This window comes from Leptodactylus fuscus, chromosome 3 (genome assembly GCF_031893055.1).
Source record: "Leptodactylus fuscus isolate aLepFus1 chromosome 3, aLepFus1.hap2, whole genome shotgun sequence".
In the NCBI taxonomy this organism is placed as follows: Eukaryota; Metazoa; Chordata; class Amphibia; order Anura; family Leptodactylidae; genus Leptodactylus; species Leptodactylus fuscus.
Window position 1 is genome coordinate 215,157,025 of NC_134267.1, and position 23,308 is coordinate 215,180,332.

Genomic DNA, 23,308 nt, shown 5'->3' on the forward strand with positions numbered 1-23,308 from the left:
GGGGGTCCGACTGACTGATGGGGCCACATCTTTAGTATAAACATAAACTTGCAGACAAATATCACAAATATTCGCAACATGAATCTTGTGAGGTTGACCCATCATTGGTTCCGAGTTGTCGGTTTTACAGAACCAAATTGTAACAATGTGGCAAAGAGGAGGGTTCCTTCTTAAAGGGATTTTCAGGCACCTAATGCCGTTTCATACTGAAGAAAAGATAGATCACCAGTATTTGATCTGTGAGGGTATGACAACCAGACCCTGCATAGATCAGCTGTTCCTGCACGGTCCAGGCGCCAGAAGCTGCTGCAATGGACGGGGAGCAGAGCTGCAGTTCCCCAGCACCTGTACTGTACAGTGGATGGGTAGATGCTATACAGTGCTCCTAATATTTGGCGATATGCGCAGACGGTGGCTCAGTGGTTAGCACTGCGGCCTTGCAGAGCTAGAGGTCTAGAATCCGGCCAAGGACAACAACCTACACTTAAAATTATAGACTGGTCATGTCTTTGTCACCGGGCAAACTTACAAAATCTGCAAGGGGTCAAATACTTATCTCCTTCACTGTAAAGACATTGTCTTTGCAATGAGAGATTAATTATTATGTTTAATTGAAATATAATAGAAATGCAGCCGAAATAATATACACAGTAAAAAATCTTGCGCTCAGAAAAGCAACTCGCAGTGAACAATGTTTTCTTCGTGTTTACAAAGAGAGATAACCAATACTGTCCAAACCTTTATCAGCAAACTCCAATTAGCTGCCAGGATTGTCCTGACTGCAGAGCAGACAATAACAACTCTAAGTAATCCAGGGAACTCAGCCCCCCTCCACTCCAGAGATCAGTGAGCCACATCATCCTACCTAAGATCAGATAACAGGCCGGGTGCCTTGACAATGCAGTGTAAACAATGGTAGCAATCATTTTACCGGTGCCATCTTTCACATGTTGTTTGTTTGCTTGATTTACACCCCTCCTGAGTTTGTTCTAAATCCTGGACACCCCCTTTTAAAAAATGAATCTACATTTTTTGAAATGACGTCATTTTTAGGCAAAATATTCATCGCTAATGGCTTTAATTACTTCTAGAACAATGAGATCAAATTTTTTTTGTGATACACAGCTCTAACCCCCATGCATGCTATACACAGAGCTAAAAAATAAAACATTTTCGGTCTCTAACCTCCAAGAGAAGGAGGTTAGGACATTAATCTACTTAATAAAATCTACAGAATATAGTGCGCTCCCCCTTGTGCTCGCTGTGCAGAGGATTTGTTGCTCTGTATCAGTAAAGCTGTTCTTTGATTTACATAATTCTGCAATAATAAACTTAATATCACAGAATTTGGAACCTACATTGAAACTTTGCTGCTAAACATAACGGACCAACTCAGCTCTGCTACATCTCTAAATATGGACAAAACTGTTTGTAAGCAATATAAAACAGGGCAAGTGTGACTCTTCTTGGCAGCGGCATACAGAAGGAGCAGAGCAGGGCAGATGATAAAAGCGGAGCCTCGTCTTCCTCGGCCAAGAAGTCAATATTTCACATCATCTTCCGTGTGCGGATGTTTAAAACATGATTCCTAAATGCAGGATAAATGAGAAGGGCCGGGGACGCGGGTGTACGCTGTATATCAGCACAACAATAAATGCTGCTGGATTCACGACACAGGCTCCAGAGCCGAGATCTGAGCCTGAACCTTTCACGTGACGCGTCTCTGAGCCACCTGGACCGGCAGCAGATTCACGGCCATAGCAGCGCAGCTCTGCTTACTCAGTACCTATAAATTACTCACTGAGCACTGCTGCATCTCGTATACGCAGTTTACAAGTTAAATAAACTGCCCCCTTAATGGCAATATCTTCTGTAACAGACTTCACCCTTTATACAAGCTGAAACTATTGACCCGAGGGACTTTATTACAATGGACAAGGGGCATGGACGATGAATTTTTAGGTGCAATGGCCCACTCCTAATGGAATATTAAAAGGGTTGTCCAGCTGAAAATTTTTTTTAGAAAATATTGAAAATGTTGGAAAAAAAAAAAATCATACTCACCTCCCCCACCAAAGCTGTCTGGTGACTACTTCCTGCTTCCTCTTGACACACAGGAAATGACCTCTCAGTCGATCACTGATTTAGAGGGATGAGCAGTCATTGGCTAAGCAGTCACTCCCTGTACCCAGGAAGACCTACATCAATGGTGTATTAGACAATACTTTTCTTCACCTGGTCTGTCAAGGGGCTTGCTTAAATGTGACAAATTGCACCAAAATTTTGCAGCAAGATTCTGGTGGGGGTTGCCTAAAATTTAGGGTTTCCTTAGAATCAGTCACTAACAATGCCCGTACTATACATAGCATGGAGCTGGAGGCAGATAGCGCTGTGCCCTGTAGCGGTCAGGTGCTGGTACTACAACTTAGCTCCCATCAATCTGAATAGGAGCTGAGCTGCAGTACTGGTGTTCGTCCACTATGCAGAGATAGCAGCTATCTGTTCTGGCCCCATGTTGTGTATAGTACGAGCAATGAAAGTGGCCCTGTATAGCTAATCGCCACCTATTGACCTCCACCAACCATATATTTATGGAATATCCTAAGGATAGGCCATAAAAACCTAAATCTTGAACGACCTTTTTTAAAGGAGTCTTCCAGGCTTGTATGATTGATGACTAATCTTTAGAATAGATCAATCCAAAATCAGAGGAGGTCTGGCATCCGAGACCCCCCTGCTCATCAGATTTTGAAGCGACAGCATTGCTCCTTCAGTGCGGCTTCTGCTTCATAGGCCATATGACATCACATCCATTCATCACCTGGCCTGTGTGCAGCTCAGCCCCATTCAAGTGAATGGGGATGAGCTGGAAAACCATGTGCAGCTGCAATACAACAGAGCACTGTACTTGATTTTCAGTGAAGTGACCGCAGTGCTGGCCTAAATACTGTGGGCTCTTCAAACATTGGGTCAACCAGGGCCTGGATGTCATAAGGATATCCCTCCCACTGATCTGATTGATCACCTCTCCTAAGGATATCCCCCCACAATCTGATTGATCACATCTCCTATGGATATTCCTCAACCGATCACCTCTCAAAAGGATATCCCCCCCAACAATTTGAAAGATCACTTCTCCTAAGGATATCTCCCCACTGATCTGATGGACCACCTCTCCTAAGGATATCCCTCCTCAGATCTGACTGATCACTTCTCCTAAGGATATCCCCCCACCAATCTGATGGATCACCTCTGAAAAGGATATCCCCCCTCCACCGATCTGATTGACACCTCTCCTAAGGATATCCCCCCACCGATCTGATGGATCACCTCTCCTAAGGATATCCCCCAACCGATCTGATTGATCACTTCTCCTAAGGATATCCCCCCACCGATCTGATGGATCACCTCTCAAAAGGATATCTCCCCACTGATCTGATTGATCACCTCTCCTAAGGATATCCTCCCACCGATCTGACTGATCACCTCTCAAAAGGATATCCCCCCACCGATCTGATTGATCACCTCTCCTACGGATATCCTCCTACCGATCTGACGGATCACTTCTCCTAAAGATATGACCCACCAATCTGATTGATCACCTCTCCTAAGGATATCCCTCCTCAGATCTGACTGATCACTTCTCCTAAAGATATCCCCCTCCAATCTGATGGATCACTTCTCCTATGGATATCCTCGTGCCAATCTGACAGCTCATCTTTCCTAAGGATATCCCCCTCCGATTCAATTGATCACCTCTCCTAGGGATGCCTACAAGTTGCAAAAATAATGCCAAATCAGATGTACCGTATGGACCAGATTTTCCAAATATCTTTAGTGTATCGGAGATCTCTCTGCAAGTCCTGCTGCTGGGTGAGCTGGATTAGTTCAGGACAAGTTTTCTGCCTCTGGATATACACAATGAACATTTCTATTCATTGGGAGCGAGTACAGATCTTGAAAATAGTGTGAGGAATTAGAACACAAACTATATTGGATAGCTGCAGAACTTTGTGTAATACAATGATTAATGGTGTCAGCCCAATCCTACGAGGAGCCAGGACCTGAATACAGGAGCGAGCTAATATATTCAGACACCGAGGACCATGGCCACACAAGGTCTGTACGTCAAATCGGCAAAACAAGGATTCTACTAGTTTTTGGTTCTTTACCACCCTTCATACTATAACCTTACAGCCTAGGGTGGCTTTTGATAAATCCACACCGGGCTTGAAAAGTTGCAGCAAAATCTATATGACCATAGCAATAGGCAGTAATAAATGGCTCTGCACCATCTGGACTCTATGGCATTAAGGGCACTTTCAGGTCCCTATCTGTAGTCCTAAAATCAGGATTAAATTCTTATTTTTGGTGTTTTAGAAAGGCAATGCTGAGTATCACGGACTTTTGGGAGCCCTACACATGGAATCCTACAGAATTGTTGGCAGCTGAAGATACCACTGTGCCCATAAAGTGTATATCTTGATAATAGGATCAAAAACATCACTGTTGGGGAACGTCAACATAAAGCTGCCTATGAATTTTAGATGTTAGCCAAATGTGTTTTTCCAGTAGGTAAAGGGGAATCTGCCGCTTCTAGACATCTTTGGCAGCAGCAGCTTATCTCTATTGGTAACAAAGCATCGGCCATGTTGAAAAACAACATGCAGGTTTTGTTTACCTATTATCTGCTGTCGGGACAGAGTGGAGTGGAATTTTTTTTACCTGAAATGGGACAATTGGCATGAGCCTCATGGGGTTTTTTGCTCTCCCCTGGATCAACACTGTAGGGATTGTAGGGTTATAGGTTGGACTTGATGGACTGATGTCTTCATCCAACCTCATCTACTATGTAACTATATCTAATATGTATGGCCATTTTGAGACCGGGGCTATTATACATGGCATTTCTGGCTGCAACTCTTGGAACGTGACCAAAGGTAGCAATTTTGCCCTGTGATGGCGCCATCTACCTCTCAGAAAAACAAGCACTTCTTGCTGACATATCACTATATGTTGCACATGGATATAGATGGCAGTCTACAGATGTGACCGAGAAACCCTGACAGGAGATGGAAACCCAGCAGTCAGTGTCTGCCCGTGAATGTCTTCCGGTTTCCGCAGCTAAACCGTTTTTTTGTTTTTAACCGGACACAAAGTCCTGCATGTCCAACTTTGTGTCCGATTAAAAAAAACGGTTTCACCGCGGAGAGGCAGAAGACGCTCATGGGCAGACACTTTGCAAACATATTCAAATGAATAGGTTTGAAAACTGACTGCCGGTTTCCGTCTCCTGTCCAGTTTCTCGGGCAGAAGACGGAAACCCACAAAGCAGAGACCAGGCGCAGGTGTGAACCCGCCCTGTGCTGATTTAAGGAGATAAGACCCTCTAGTAAAATTGTTCCTCATACAATACCCATCTAAAATGGTGCTATAGAGAGGCACGATACAGCAACCTATGGAGTGTTTATGGCTTTGTAGGTCAAAAGTTTTGAGATTCAAGTGCTGCTTTGCAGGCTCTACCATCTTTATGTGCTCTAATCCTAAGGATTTTTTGGCAATTTCCATCCCACCATTCTCAGGGTTTATCTGGGTAGCATAGTGTGGGGGAATGCTCCTCATAAATACTTGTAAGCAGTTCATCTGTAGGATGTTAAATCTTCAATGTCACCAGAATGGAGGTAAGAAACCTCCCGCAGATCCTTAATTAAAAGCAGCAAGTCCCTAGAACACAGACCCCAGGGGACAATCTATAAAACAGGAGATAATTTAGAAGCCTGACTTCCCGATGAGCACGATATTGCATCTCTCCGAAGACCGGCGAATCTGTGCAGGGAATTAGTGACTCATTAGTGACTATAGGTTTTCCCATCTACAAGGGGTCAAAATCCGACTCCCATATTTAGTCTCCCAGAAATTCAAAAACAATTACTACAAAAATTGTCATGTGCCATTTTCTCCTGTGGATTTAATAGCTTATTTTATAATTGACGGTTTGGGGAGCATGTAGATATAATGGTGAGCTGGTGAAAATGGTGTATATTGGTGTATATTGCACCAAATACATGAAAAAGATGCATGTGTAGCTCAAAGGTTTGCCACATCTCGACAATTGAGTTAGAACTTTCATCCATCCATCCATCCTAATGGGATTCTTTTTTGGCCGTAAGCAAATGGATTTCTCCAAGCCCCGGTCTTGGACTGGCCCATCAGATTACCAGAAAATCCCCTGTCCCAGGCTCCAAAGCAGTTTTGGTTCAGCAAAAGGAATCTAAATTTGAAGATTACTATAATCTACTACAGTAGCTAGGGGTTGTTGGGAGGGTGGGCCCTCAGAACGTTGTAGGGCTCAAGGAACTTCCGACATTGTCAAGCCCCATTGAGATAAACCAAAAAATCTGTTCAACAAGATCTTACATGACCTCCTAGTGGGTGAAGCTACAAACCAATAGAATGCTGCACATTTTTGTTAAATTTGGACTGCCCCTATACTAAACACTTTTCAAAACTTTCGAAAGAGGCACAAAAAGTGCCTAAAACCCACCATAAAACTGATGCATGGCCTGTACCCAGCTTTTGCAGCAATCTGCTCAGTAAATCTTCCACGTGTTCAGGCCATGGGCTAGAGACATGGGAAACACCCCAGTTACTGCCAAACCCCGCAGCATCTCCAGGATTTCTCCAGTGAACATGGAGGCCGGGTCAAAGTCACAAAATATATGAAGAGCTCAACGGAAAAATGGCCTAAGTCCACATTTTGTCATATTTCAAATTATTACCTAGAAAGCTTCTTTGTACCTCGTTCTATGCATTGGGTTTACAAGGTACCTAGGATTAATGACCTAAGTCCATATATTTCAATGCAGAAGAATTTACATTCAATGGAATAATGGCCTAAGTCCAATACAAACTTACTTACTTCACTCTCGTTGGTCATTTTTTCATTGAAATCGTGACTTCCGGTCTGTTGTTTATATTAGTGTAAAAACTTTGTCTTATTGTTTAAAAGGCTCTAAATCGACTTTTGCACATATTTAGCGCCGAAAAGGGAGGCAGGTAATTATTATTCTTCATCGTTTAATAATAGTAGTAATTCATTAATAATATTAAATAAATAATATTTATACATGAAGCTGCAATTTTTTTAATAAATAATACAATTTATGATTAGGATTAACGGTGTTCATTAGCTGATTACATTGGATAGATATATTCCACAATAATGCCCGTTTGCTTTAGGCTAAAACTTTAAATTTCGTTTTTCTCACAATATTGATTTTTGGACTTAGGCCATTTTTCCGTTGAGCTCTTCATATATATATATATATATATATATATATATATATATATATATATATATATATATATATGTACATATATAAATTTATTCATATCCTCATAGCCACACGGTATTTGAAAACCAGACACCTGGCACAATGGGAAACTTTTAGTAAGCATTTTACAATCATGGGCGCCTTCATGCAATTTTGCATCAAAAAATAATGTTTTGTAAAAAATGCACAAAACATCAGGTTTGTGAATTAACGCCCGACCCAAGCACATCCGATGTAGTCGCTTATGTTCTTATGCTGTCTATATTCTCATACCATCACATATTTACCACTACTAAATAGACCAAAAAATTCTGCACCCTGGAGGCTAGACCATACACATCTGAGTCAACGAGATGACAAATATCCTGATTAGGTTCCCAGGATGATTACAAGTAACTGCTGATGTTTTTTCTCCTTTACTACTTTTTTTTTTTTTTTAACTCTTCATCTTCCAAAAACTATAACCATTATTTCTTCTGCTGCACTCCTACGAGGGCTTATTTTTTGCAGGACAAATAATACTATATAATGGTACAGTTTAATATTTTCGCCACGATTACAGCAATGCCAAGTTGACATTGGGATTTTTGTAAAGGACAGTATAGAGGGATGCAGTTGGAGACTTTCGTGTGAACGTAGGGTCCCAACCCACAATATCTTATAAGAAGTGAACGTCACACTTGAGTTGTGCTGTGAAATTTTCTTTGTTTATTCGTATATACAAGTAGAGTAAAACGTTTTTCGGTATGAAGATACCGTCATCAGACTCTGGATGAAAGTTGCAAATAATGCGAAAAGGCATACATCAGAAATTGTGGTGAGTATCAGCTTGAACTCCGCCTTATTCCATGCAGGGTCCGCTAAAAGTAAACAATCTGGTAGCAGTAAGACGCTGTGCAGAAAAATATTTCCTCCCTCCGTACACAAATAGAAAGTGCCCAGTCACAATTACGTGCCACTTGTTTCTCCCTGGCGTTCTCGCCCCCTGCTGCTGCACAGCGTCTTACTGCTACCAGTTTGTTTACTTTAAGCGGACCCTGCATGGAATAAGGCGGAGTTCAAGCTGATACTCACCACAATTTCTGATGTATGCCTTTTCGAATTATTTGCAACTTTCATCCAGAGTCTGATGACGGTATCTTCATACCGAAAAACGTTTTACTCTACTTGTATATACGAATAAACAAAGAAAATTTCACAGCACAACTCAAGTGTGACGTTCACTTCTTATAGTATAAAAGGACAAAAACAAACTTTGATAAATAAAAAAAATTCTTTGCGTCACATTATATTTACACCAGTAACTTTTTGTACTGTTTCCACGAATGGAGCTATGTAACGTGTTACATAGGGGGTGATTTAAAATTGTCAATATATATATATTTTTTTTTACCTTTGGGGTCTAACCACTCATACAATATACTGTTCTACGAACACATTGCAGTATATTGTAAAATCAATTTGCTTCTATTATATGATGCCTCTGCCAATAGGTTGTCAGTCACAGTTGGGCTCTCCTGGTGACCGCTCTGATGAACAAGTATAGAACTTAGTAGGAATGGGTTAACTGTAGAGCATTCAGAATTGTGTAAAATATGCAGATAGAAGGAAAGGCTTATAGATATAGTATTTTTTTACGCTTGTGTCTATATAGTGATTCACCAGGTCTAGTATACAGGAGCAATCTTCACCTGGCAGATAAACAATACAGGATCTGGTTAGAGAATATCTCCGCCTGATTGCAAAGAGCCAAACACCGATGTGATAGAGATTGCGATGCAGGTGCCTTCAATCACCGCGAAAATGTCTCCTGAATGCCTGTAATTATTACTGCAAATGAGTCAGAGATGGCGCCTATGTAACGTCAAGTCATGAGGCCCTGGAACCTGACAACTTCAGCTCGCTATAACCTCCTATACACTGCATATGGAAAGAAAGGAAAGGATCGCCGTATAGTCAGTAAATGGAAGTCCTGACATACTGAACTAGCGATATACAGACGTAGCAAAGTGTAACTTTAACTTTTGTGTTAAGGCTAAATTTAGGAAAAGTGGTCATAAACATAATTTCAGTACCCTGTAGACATGATGCACAGTTTCCAAATATCTCTCTGTTATTCAGCTTTGGAGCCCCATCCATGTCTGTCTGTCTGCAGTATCTCACATCTATTTATAGCATGTGTCTCCTATTTATCTACCATGTCTGTTTATAGAATCTGGTTATGTATCTTCAGTATCACGCTCACATCTATCTATACACATTTATAGCATCGTATAGTATAGTATAGTATGTCACATTCATCTAATTTATAGAACCTATCCATAGTATCTCAGATCTATTTACATCTGTTTATAGGATCTACTTGCAGTATCTACATCTATAGTTTTTATTTCATATACAGTGTATCTATTTTGGTATCTATTTATAGCATCTATATATATAGTAACTATCGATCTACAAAATATCTATTCATACAATCTCACATCTATTTCTCATCTATATATAGCTTCTATTTATCTACCATTAATATGTATTTCATATCTATTTATATCATCTATCTATAGCATCTATCCATTATCCTCCCATCATATCCAATTATAGTATCTATGTAAAATCTAATAATAATATCTAACTCACGTCTATCTATTTTATAGTATCTCTATCATACCTATCTCACAATTATCTATCAATAGAGATGAGTGAACACTAAAATGTTCGAGGTTTGAAATTCGATTCGAACAGCCGCTCACTGTTCGAGTGTTCGAATGGGTTTCGAACCCCATTATAGTCTATGGGGAACATAAACTCGTTAAGGGGGAAACCCAAATTCGTGTCTGGAGGGTCACCAAGTCCACTATGACACCCCAGGAAATGATACCAACACCCTGGAATGACACTGGGACAGCAGGGGAAGCATGTCTGGGGGCATAAAAGTCACTTTATTTCATGGAAATCCCTGTCAGTTTGCGATTTTCGCAAGCTAACTTTTCCCCATAGAAATGCATTGGCCAGTGCTGATTGGCCAGAGTACGGAACTCGACCAATCAGCGCTGGCTCTGCTGGAGGAGGCGGAGTCTAAGATCGCTCCACACCAGTCTCCATTCAGGTCCGACCTTAGACTCCGCCTCCTCCCGCAGAGCCAGCGCTGATTGGCCGAAGGCTGGCCAATGCATTCCTATGCGAATGCAGAGACTTAGCAGTGCTGAGTCAGTTTTGCTCAACTACACATCTGATGCACACTCGGCACTGCTACATCAGATGTAGCAATCTGATGTAGCAGAGCCGAGGGTGCACTAGAACCCCTGTGCAAACTCAGTTCACGCTAATAGAATGCATTGGCCAGCGCTGATTGGCCAATGCATTCTATTAGCCCGATGAAGTAGAGCTGAATGTGTGTGCTAAGCACACACATTCAGCACTGCTTCATCATGCCAATACAATGCATTAGCCAGTGCTGATTGGCCAGAGTACGGAATTCGGCCAATCAGCGCTGGCTCTGCTGGAGGAGGCGGAGTCTAAGGTCGGACCTGAATGGAGACTGGTGTGGAGCGATCTTAGACTCCGCCTCCTCCAGCAGAGCCAGCGCTGATTGGCCGAATTCCGTACTCTGGCCAATCAGCGCTGGCCAATGCATTCTATTAGCTTGATGAAGCAGAGTGTGCACAAGGGTTCAAGCGCACCCTCGGCTCTGATGTAGCAGAGCCGAGGGTGCACAAGGGTTCAAGTGCACCCTCGGCTCTGCTACATCAGAGCCGAGGGTGCGCTTGAACCCTTGTGCACACTCTGCTTCATCAAGCTAATAGAGTGCATTGGCCAGCGCTGATTGGCCAGAGTACGGAATTCGGCCAATCAGCGCTGGCCAATGCATCCCTATGGGAAAAAGTTTATCTCACAAAAATCATAATTACACACCCGATAGAGCCCCAAAAAGTTATTTTTAATAACATTCCCCCCTAAATAAAGGTTATCCCTAGCTATCCCTGCCTGTACAGCTATCCCTGTCTCATAGTCACAAAGTTCACATTCTCATATGACCCGGATTTGAAATCCACTATTCGTCTAAAATGGAGGTCACCTGATTTCGGCAGCCAATGACTTTTTCCAATTTTTTTCAATGCCCCCGGTGTCGTAGTTCCTGTCCCACCTCCGCTGTTATTGGTGCAAAAAAGGCGCCAGGGAAGGTGGGAGGGGAATCAAATTTTGGCGCACTTTACCACGCGGTGTTCGATTCGATTCGAACATGGCGAACACCCTGATATCCGATCGAACATGTGTTCGATAGAACACTGTTCGCTCATCTCTATCTATCAATAGTATCTATATTATCTATCTAACTCACATTTATCTATTTTATAATATCTCTAGCTATCAATCAATCTATAGCATCTATTTATCTCTCTATAGTATCTATCTATCTTTATCCATCTCATATCTATCTACCTATCTATCTGTCTATTATCTATCTATCTATCTATCTATCTATCTATCTATCTATCTATCTATCTATCTATCTATCTGTCTATCTATCTATCTACCTGTCTATCTATCTATCTATCTATCTATCTATCTATCTATCTGTCTGTCTGTCTGTCTGTCTGTCTGTCTGTCTGTCTGTCTGTCTGTCTGTCTGTCTGTCTATCTATCTACCTGTCTATCTATCTATCTATCTATCTATCTATCTATCTATCTATCTATCTATCTATCTATCTATCTATCTATCTATCTATCTCCTATCTATCTATCTCCTATCTATCTCCTATCTATCTATCTCCTATCTATCTATCTATCTATCTATCTATCTATCTATCTATCTATCTATCTATCTATCTAACTGTCTGTCCGTCTGTCTATCTATCTATCTCATAACTATCTATCTATCTACACAGGGGAACAAAAAAAAAAATTCTGTTGAGTTAAAGAGGACCTTTCACCATATCTGGGCACATGCAGTGTTATATACTGCCAGAAAGCTGACAGTGCGCTGAATTCAGCGCACTGTCGGCTTTCCCGATCCGTGCCCGGTGTAAAGCGCTATCGGTCCCGGTACCGTAGCGCTTTACAGTCAGAAGGGCGTTTCTGACCATTAGCCAGGAACGTCCTTCTGCCTCGCGGCGCCTATCGCGCTGTGCTGTGGAGCGGGGAGGAACGCCCCCTCCCTCTGCTCACACAGCTCGTCCATAGACTAGCATTATCAGGAGAGGGAGGGGGCGTTCCTCCCGGCTCCACAGCACAGCGGGATAGGCGCCGCGAGGCAGAAGGACGTTCCTGGCTAATGGTCAGAAACGCCCTTCTGACCATAGAAGAGCTACGGTACCGGGCCGTAAGCTCTTCACACCGGGCACAGATCGGGAAAGCCGACAGTGCGCTGAATTCAGCGCACTGTCAGCTTTCTGGCAGTATATAACACTGCCTGTGCCCAAAAGTGGTGAAAGGTCCTCTTTAAATTTTTGAGCTGTTTAACACTGAAATTGACATGCTGAACTCAAATCTGCAGTTACTTTTCTTCTATCACGTCAAGTTTTTTCTCTACAGCGTATCTTGATGTGACCACGCTAGGCTATTTGGTAACGCATGCGACAAGGTGGTGGGAGGTTGTGCACCCGTCTCCCGCGCGTGTGGTGACGTCATAACTGTCCCGACTGACTGGGAGAAGACGCTGAGAGGTGAGTACTCAGTGTCGGGCTGTGGGGAGCGCCATGGTTACTATACTGTGCGGGCGGGGGTGTGATAGGCAGTATACTGTGTGTAGTGGGGCTGCAATGTAGCACTGTGTGTGTAGTGGGGCTGCAATGTAGCACTGTGTGTGTAGGGGGGCTGCAATGTAGCACTGTGTGTGTAGTGGGGCTGCAATGTAGCACTGTGTGTGTAGGGGGGCTGCAATGTAGCACTGTGTGTGTAGGGGGGCTGCAATGTTGCACTGTGTGTGTAGTGGGGCTGCAATGTAGCACTGTGTGTGTAGTGGGGGCTGCAATGTTGCACTGTGTGTGTAGTGGGGCTGCAATGTTGCACTGTGTGTGTAGTGGGGCTGCAATGTTGCACTGTGTGTGTAGGGGGGCTGCAATGTTGCACTGTGTGTGTAGGGGGGCTGCAATGTTGCACTGTGTGTGTAGGGGGACTGCAATGTTGCACTGTGTGTGTAGGGGGGCTGCAATGTTGCACTGTGTGTGTAGGGGGGCTGTAATGGGGGATGTGATTGTGATGGAGCAATGGGCAGGCTTTGTGCCCTGCGCTCCAGACATCTTGTGTCCTGTTCTAGTCTACTACCACAGAATAGAACAGAGCAGGCCTCGCACACGGATCTGTTTTCACAGTCGTGTGCGGGAAGCCTTAAGTATATTAGTCCGGCCCTCTGAAACCATTCCAACTTCTAATGTGGCCCCATGGGAAAATTGCCCACCCCTGGTCTAGATAGCTATCGTTTTCCGAATTTTGTTGTGAGTTCTTGTTCGTAGACAAGCAGTTAACAGAATTTATTCTTTTATAGACATAAGTACTTTTTTGCTTTCCATTCCATCATGTCTGCGGCTTCATCTTCTCGTCGTAAGTGCCTCAACAGCCCTGATTCGTTTTGTTACATCTGTGGCAGTTTCACCATTCCAAGTCAAAACTTTACTACTTCTAAAACAGTAGACCAAACTGAGCAATAAATAGCAATTGTAGGAAGAAAATAACTCTAGTATATTCAGATTAATTTCTGCTTCATTGTCATGTAAGTGTATATTTTGTAAGATTTTCACGAAAAATGGAGGGTATCCTGTATCTTAAAAACTTGACGTGCTAGAGAAAAACGGGGGTCATTTTTGGAAACAAGAGCTAAAAGTAAGTCTGAAACAAGTGTCAGATCTAAGTCAACAAAAATTGTGTTCCCCAGTGCCATCTATCTATCTATCTATCTATCTATCTATCTATCTATCTATCTATCTATCTATCTATTTTTCTACGATTGGCTTGAAACGTCGCAGTATGAGGGTGCCGCCTGCTTTTTTGGAGTTATATTGAACGGGACATATCCTTTTCCCATTGGTGAGCACCCTATACCTATACTGGTGCGGTCATATATATATTTTGTATCCTATCTATCTATCTATCTATCTATCTATCTATCTATCTATCTATCGTATCTATCTGATATGTGGTTATGCTTTGATCTCACATGTATCTCTCACCACACCTAGCCCTGTAGAGCTGACACTATGGACATTATGCTGGATGATGATCCCTATAAGGGTGTAATGACATAGCACATTACAATACATTAGTATGTGAGCAGTGCCCAGCACCTCATACCTTGGTGACTGCAGTTAGAAGCTCCAGCGCCTTGGAGTGCAGACTGGAATCGCCGCTCTCAATATATAACTTCAGTGATGTCAGCAGCATATCGTTCTGTAACAACAGCGAGCAGATGGCACCTATACACTGCAAAGACAGAGAGTGACAGCATGTATTATGTGTATAGTCCGAGCAATGGCCCACATTCTGTACTTTATACATGCTGCATTTATGTGTCTTTTATTGCATCTCCTTTCAAAGGAAAAAAAGAAATCCGACATCAATAATGGGAATAAAACACGATCAAACAAAGAAGTTAAATGAGAGGAGAGCTCTAAAAAGTGGAGTGCTGCAAATATCGACGTAGGTGGTCATGGTTACACACAGGGCCTAAAGGATGTCTTCACTCTGGTCTGGTCCAAAGCAGCAGAGTAAGGCCTCATGTATACAGCCGAGTGTGCGGGACAATGGGGTACTTGGATCACACTCAGATAACATCCAAGTGCCTTATGTGCTTCATTCATTCCTATGGGGAGTTCTGACCTCATAATCCACGGTAATCTCATACGACTATGTTCACATATGTGCTGTGTATCTGTCTAGAGATCCGTCAGAAATCGGCATACAAAAAAGTTCTGCAATCCTCTGGCTATTCATACAAAAACTCTCAGCAGGTCCTGAGGATTTGGGGCTACTGGGATTGTAGACTGCTAGGGAAGAGTGAGGGTAAGTTCACATTGGGTTTTTTGAACCAGAACCTGAGGTGGAGGCTACCAAAATACGGCTAGCTGCCGACTGGATGTCGGTGCTGACCTGATCTCACCCTCACTCCCCTCCTTACCGTGGTTTCCGGTACATTTCCGTCCGAAATCCTCTTGCCACTACCTTCTCTCCCTCCATTTCCTCAAAACCTGGGATCTGGTGTGCTCCTCTGGAAAGTTAACCCACGTGCCTGGCCCTTTGACACCCTTTTTGATAACCACATGTTCCCCCTGGGCTGTGAGGTTGATAGATTCCTTTGCTGGCATAGGAGCAAAGATGTTCGCCTCCGTCAGGCTGCTGGCAACCCCCCTCTTCCTCCATTTGCCCAGTTGTGCCTTTCTCGCGGCCGCCAGGGCTGTTATCCCCAGGCATTGGCGCAGTACTACCCCGCCATCTTTGCTTGACTTCCTGCAAGAGTTTCTCCTTATTCGGAGGATGGAAGCCCTGGTTGCTGAGGACTCTTCAGACCCCTCCCGGTTTGAAACTCTCTGGCGACCCTGGGTGGTGTTCCAGGAATCCTCTGACTTTTCCACCTCTTTTTCCTGAGCTCCTTTCTTCTTTTCTTGGTCTTCCTCCCCCCTCTTTCCTCTCAGTTTCCATGTCTTTGTCGGTCTCCCCCTTGTCCCGTTTGGTTCCTCCCTCCCCACCTCCCCCCTTTTTTTTTGTTGTTTGTCCTTTACGTTGCCTATACGGCTTCATCTGCCTACCATCATATTTGCATATTATGTTTTGCTGGTCGGGGGCACCCCTTGACCCGCAGCTTTTCTGAGGCCTGGGTGCCTCACTTTTTGTGTTATCTCTCTACATTGTTGACCCCCTTCCCTTGTTATTGAAAAACCCTTAATAAAACTTGATTATACATAAAAATTGTGTACAGTAATAGGGCCGCTCATCCCGGTGGAGAGGACTGGCAGCTAGTCCCACCTTGAAATGATTTGGCAAGATAGGATTAACCCTTTAATACGATAGACTAAATCAATAGCTAGTATATTTGATCGACAGACTTTATAAAAAAAAAAAAGTAGAAAAGTGAAAATTTTAATACGGAGACACTTCAGCGCTCATTTGCCAGTTTTAAACTCTGAAAATAGTTCCACATTGAAGGACCTAATTAATTCCATTTACTTTTTCTGCATGCGCAGCCTGCATTTAAATAGGTTATTAATGAAGGGCACTTCCAAGGCCAAGCAGATACGATGATAAATACAAAAACCTTTGAACAGAGTTACCTCGCTCGAAAAGTTTCAGGTGTGAATTTAAATTATTGAACACTGTACAGACAGGAAACTGTGATGGAATAATAGGCAGCCGGAGCAGCACCGCAGAGACGGAGAGACATTGTTCTTAGTTCAAAGTTAGGGCAGGTCATTATATCGCCCTATATTATAATATCCTCAGGATTACACCGGCGCATCACATCCAGTTACAGAATGTTTCTGCTGAAATGGCGACCATAATAAAGAAATACAAGCAAAAACCTTAAATCTGGATCCATAAAACTCAAATGGATAGTAACAAAGACAAATATTGTATAACAACTGTGATAAAACTGAAATTTCACTACAGATATCACATCACTTCTTGTTTTGTACATAGTTTACATTGTTTTAAATACGCAGATGATTCTAAAATTCTGTTGGTTGTTGTTGGAAACAGACAACAGTTTGGCTCCATTTTGTAGTCCGGCGTGAACTTACAAATTATTTTGAACCCATTGTAGCAAAATTTTTTGCCCTCCGAAACCTATCTATCTATCTATCTATCTATCTATCTATCTATCTATCTATCTATCTATCTATCTATCTATCTATCTATCTATCTATCATATATACTCGAGTATAAGCCGACCCGAAAATAAGCCGACCCCCCTAATTTTACCACAAAAAACTGGGAAAACTTATTGACTCGAGTATAAGCCGAGGGGGGGAAATGCAGCAGCTGCTGGAAAATTTCAAAAATGAAAATGGTTGGAATTTTTGGGTGCAGTAGTTGCTGGGTCCTGGGTAGGGGAGGGGGTGTTTTGGTTGTCTGTCTGCCCCTTCCTTGAGCTTGAGGACTGGGTTTTTCCCTACTTGGAATTCAGCCTGGCTGACTATAGGGTATCTGCAGTGCTCCTATTAACCCCTTCCCGACGGAACAGGAGCACTGCAGATCCCCTATATTCAGTAGACCGGGCACTGTCAGACACAGGGATACCTAATGTGTATGTGTTTCATAGTAATTTTCTACTTTTATATGTATTCTAGGGAAAGAAGTGGTTTAGAACTTTTATTTACTTTATTTTTTTTATTATATTTTTTAAAGCTTCTTCTCTTTTTTTCACTATTTTATGGGAGATTCTATACATTACTATTGCGGCTAGTCATAGACACCCCCTCCCAAAAAAAAATAAATTTTTTTTGCTTGACTCGAGTATAAGCCGAGGGGGGCTTTTTCAGCACAAAAACTGTGCTGAAAAATTCGGCTTATACTCGAGTATATACAGTATTTTACAGTTTTTCCTTACAAGAGCTTGTTCACTTTGGGAAAAATTGTGCTTTATATTGGCAGCATTCAGAATTCCTAAAGGATATACTGAGAAGCCAGAAAAAATTGTAAAGAGGGTGGAATTGATATAAAAAAAACCCCTTCAGTTGCGTAACTTTATTATATTTGTTTTAGGGCAATAAAAAAGATAGTTTATTGTTAATCTGTGGATCAGTATTATGACAGCTATATCAAATTTATATAACTTTTTCTGTTACTTTAAAAAATTTTTTTTTCAAAATACAATTTTCTTTGCATTACCGTCCTCTCATAACATATTTATATTTCTGTTTACAGAGCTGTATACGGCCTCTTATTTGTGGGACATGCTGATATTTCTATTAGGACAAATATGACTTTTTGAAAACTTTTTATTTATTCTTATTCTTTTTAGGAAACAATTCACAAAGTAATTTGCAGAATTAATTTAATTTATTTTTATATTTTTATGTTATGGCGTTTATCATACAGGATAAATTCATTTATATTTTGGGCAGTTTGAATTTTTATTATTTGATTTTTTTTTTTTTTATTTACACCTACTGTATTTTTAAGTCCCTTTAAAGAGTTTTATCCCTCGTACAGTATATCGCAATACTACATTAATGAATTATATTTTATGTTTCAAATATATTAATCTATTTTAAATGAATTCATCATATAAATTTCTCACGAACATACAGGTACAAAAGAATCATTACAAATAGGTATACCATGACAAGGTATAAAAGTACAAAATCTAATCAGGTACTTTGCAGTATATTTTATACTAGCTTTTACCCGCGACTTCGTCTGCGGTGATTTGAGAATTGGGCGGACACAGATGTGTGAAACTGTAAAAGTGCTTTAAAAAGTTTGGTGGGATAGCAAATGTGATGTGTTATATTGTGTATGTAGTAATACAGGCAATGTGATGTGTTGTATTGTGTATGTAGTAATACAGACAATGTGATGTGTTATATTGTATACGTAGTAATACAGACAATGTGATCTGTTATATTGTGTATGTAGTAATACAGACAATGTGATGTGTTATATTGTGTATGTAGTAATACAGACAATGTGATGTGTTATATTGTGTATGTAGTAATACAGACCATGTGATGTGTTATATTGTGTATGTAGTAATACAGAGCATGTGATGTGTTATATTGTGTATGTAGTAATACAGACCATGTGATGTGTTATATTGTGTATGTAGTAATACAGAGCATGTGATGTGTTATATTGTATATGTAGTAATACAGACCATGTGATGTGTTATATTGTGTATGTAGTAATACAGAGCATGTGATGTGTTATATTGTGTATGTAGTAATACAGAGCATGTGATGTGTTATATTGTGTATGTAGTAATACAGACCATGTGATGTGTTATATTGTGTATGTAGTAATACAGACAATGTGATGTGTTATATTGTTTATGTAGTAATACAGACAATGTGATGTGTTATATTGTGTATGTAGTAATACAGACCATGTGATGTGTTATATAGTGGAAAGCTATATGTAAATGTGAGTGAGTAGAGTGAGGGCTACTCCTGAGGTGACAGTAAAGAGTGTGCAGGCAGGTTGAGGTAGGAAATGCCAGGCAGTGTGTGTGAGTCTATAGCTGGAGCTAGGAGTCCTGCTTTTGTGAGTCTCCTGCTAGGAAGCCAAGTTGTTTAGTGGCACCAAAAGTAGCCTATGACTCAATCCTAAGGGAAAACTATGTTTGTTGAAAATTGCACGCAAATCCGTCCAGGCGTTTTAGCGTGATTGAGGAACAAACATCCGAACTCACAAACATGCAAACATCCAAACACACAAACTTTCACACGGCACTTTTATTACACTCTGACTATTGTGGTGTGTAATAGAAGTGGTGTGATAACAGGTCTAGGACCCTGAGGCGGAGTGTGAGAAGGAGCTATCGGAGATCCTTCCTCCCAACTGCGGTCATGCTGTATAATCTACATCAGGCTAAGTGGAGATCCATGTTGTAAATGAGCTGTGTCTGGTATTGTAGCTTACCTGACTTAAAGGAATTTTCAATTTGACTCTCTCTGCAAAGGACAAAAAAATTGTAGAAAATGTACTTTGGAAACTCCTAAAATTCATGTCAGCAGTGAAGACTTGGGTAATATAGACCACCATTGAGCTCTTTGTTTGTTTGTTTCGAACAGACAGAAAAGTCCTGCATGTAGGATTTTTTTGTCCAATTGAAAAAATGGACATGGTTGTAAACAGACACTAAAAGACATGAGATAAAATCCCATTGAAATGAATGGAAATTGCAAACGGAAAAGCTAGTGTCCGTTGCTAAAATCTTGTACGGACACTGCTGAGCAGACACCAATGGTAGTGTGAACGCCCTCTAAATAAAAAAATTTTAAAAAAAAATTCAGTCAGAATTTACATAGGGATTAGAAAAAGGTGGTAGCATTCACAATCTGCTTTTAATAAGTACCGTATATACTCGAGTATAAGCCGACCCGAATATAAGCCAAGGCCCCTAATTTTACCACAAAAACCTGGGATAACTTATCGACTCGAGTATAAGCCGAGGGGGGAAAATGCAGGAGCTATTGGAAAATTTCAAGAATCAAAGATGCTGGGGAAGGGGAGGTTGTGTTTTGGTTGTCTGTCTGCCACTTTCCTGAGCTTGAGGACAATATTTTTCCCCCACTTGGAATTCAGTCTGGCTGAATATAGGGTATCTGCCGTGCTCCTATTAACCCCTTCCCGACGGAACATGAGCACTGCAGATCCCCTATATTCAGTAGACCGGGCACTGTCAGACACAGGGATACCTAATGTGTATGTGTTTCATAGTAATTTTCTACTTTTATATGTATTCTAGGGAAAGAAGTGGTTTAGAACTTTTATTTACTTTATTTTTTTATTATATTCACTGTTTTATGGGAGATTCTATACATTACTATTGCGGCTAGTCAGACACCCCCTCCCAAAAAAAAAAATAATTTTTTTTGCTTGACTCGAGTATAAGCCGAGGGGGGCTTTTTCAGCACAAAAACTGTGCTGAAAAATTCGGCTTATACTCGAGTATATACAGTATTTTACAGTTTTTCCTTATAAGAGCTTGTTCACTTTGGGAAAAATTGTGCTTTATATTGGCAGCATTCAGAATTCCTAAAGGATATACTGAGAAGCCAGAAAAAATTGCAAAGAGGGTGGAATTGATATAAAAAAAAACCTTCAGTTGCGTAACTTTATTATATTTGTTTTAGGGCAGTAAAAAAGATAGTTTATTGTTAATCTGTGGATCAGTATTATGACAGCTATATCAAATTTATATAACTTTTTCTGTTACTTTAAAATTTTTTTTTTCAAAATACAATTTTCTTTGCATTACCGTCCTCTCATAACATATTTATATTTCTGTTTACAGAGCTGTATACGGCCTCTTATTTGTGGGACATGCTGATATTTCTATTAGGACAAATATGACTTTTTGAAAACTTTTTATTTATTCTTATTCTTTTTAGGAAACAATTCACAAAGTAATTTGCAGAATTAATTTAATTTATTTTTATGTTTTTATGTTATGGCGTTTATCATACAGGATAAATTCATTTATATTTTGGACAGTTTGAATTTTTATTATTTGATTTTTTTTTATTTTTATTTACACCTACCGTATTTTTAAGTCCCTTTAAAGAGTTTTATCCCTCGTACAGTATATCGCAATACTACATTAATGAATTATATTTTATGTTTCAAATATATGAATCTATTTTAAATGAATTCATCATATAAATTTCTCACGAACATACAGGTGCAAAAGAATCATTACAAATAGGTATACCATGACAAGGTATAAAAGTACAAAATCTAATCAGGTACTTTGCAGTATATTTTATACTAGCTTTTACCCGCGACTTCGTCTGCGGTGATTTGAGAATTGGGCGGACACAGATGTGTGAAACTGTAAAAGTGCTTTAAAAAGTTTGGTGGGATAGCAAATGTGATGTGTTATATTGTGTATGTAGTAATACAGACAATGTGATGTGTTATATTGTGTATGTAGTAATACAGGCAATGTGATGTGTTATATTGTATATGTAGTAATACAGACAATGTGATGTGTTATATTGTGTATGTAGTAATACAGAGCATGTGATGTGTTATATTGTGTATGTAGTAATACAGAGCATGTGATGTGTTATATTGTATATGTAGTAATACAGAGCATGTGATGTGTTATATTATGTATGTAGTAATACAGACCATGTGATGTGTTATATTGTGTATGTAGTAATACAGACAATGTGATGTGTTATATTGTGTATGTAGTAATACAGACAATGTGATGTGTTATATTGTGTATGTAGTAATACAGACCATGTGATGTGTTATATTGTGTATGTAGTAATACAGACAATGTGATGTGTTATATTGTGTATGTAGTAATACAAACCATGTGATGTGTTGTATTGTGTATGTAGTAATACAGACCATGTGATGTGTTATATTGTGTATGTAGTAATACAGACCATGTGATGTGTTGTATTGTGTATGTTGTGATACAGACAATGTGATGTGTTATATAGTGGAAAGCTATATGTAAATGTGAGTGAGTAGAGTGAGGGCTACTCCTGAGGTGACAGTAAGGAGTGTGCAGGCAGGTTGAGGCAGGAAATGCCAGGCAGTGTGTGTGAGTCTACAGCTGGGGCTAGGAGTCCTGCTTTTGTGAGTCTCCTGCTAGGAAGCCAAGTTGTTTAGTGGCACCAAAAGTAGCCTATGACTCAATCCTAAGGGAAAACTACCGTATTTTCGGACTATAAGACGCACCTAGGTTTTAGAGGAGGAAAATAGGGAAAAAAAATTTTGAAGCAAAAAATGGTAAAATATTTAATATATGGGAGTTGTAGTTTTGCAACAGCTGCAAGGCCACATTGACAGGTGACCCTGCAGCTGTACGGGGACGCATAGAGTGTTTTTTTTTGCGGGGCCAGAAGTAATTTTTAGTTATACCATTTTGGGGAATATCTATTGCTTAGATCACCTTGTATTGAAAAAAAACCCGGTGGTTTATGATATATGATTTTCTACTTTTATATATATATTCTAGGGACAGGAGGTGATTTAGAACTTTTATTTATTTTATATTTTTATTATATATTTTTAAAGCTTTTTTTTTTTTTACTATTTTATTCCCCCCCCGGGGGCTTGAACCTGCAGTCACTTGATTACAAGTCCCATAGACGGCAATACAACTGTATTGCCATCTATGGGACATTCTGTCTATTAGTATTACGGCTGGTCATAGCATTTCTGATGTCATGAACCTTTTCCTATGTGCACCCCCTGCACACATAAGGAGTCTCAGATCTGCAGATTTTGCAGCAGCCCGTCCCTGTACTTAATGGGGCTGCTGCAAAAAGTCACTTTAAGTGCAAAGCAGAACTATAGAT

At 40.6% G+C, this 23,308-nt stretch overlaps 1 protein-coding gene across 3 annotated transcripts in view; it reads right to left on the bottom strand.

Annotated features, from left to right (window-relative positions):
• Positions 1–23,308, bottom strand: part of NBAS (NBAS subunit of NRZ tethering complex) — a 498,058-nt gene that overhangs the window by 23,382 nt on the left and 451,368 nt on the right. For all 3 annotated transcript variants that reach the window (XM_075269168.1, XM_075269167.1, XM_075269169.1), the window contains one exon: positions 14,622–14,750. In XM_075269168.1, coding sequence (XP_075125269.1) covers positions 14,622–14,750 — 129 coding nt within the window. The remainder of the gene's footprint in view (positions 1–14,621; positions 14,751–23,308) is intronic.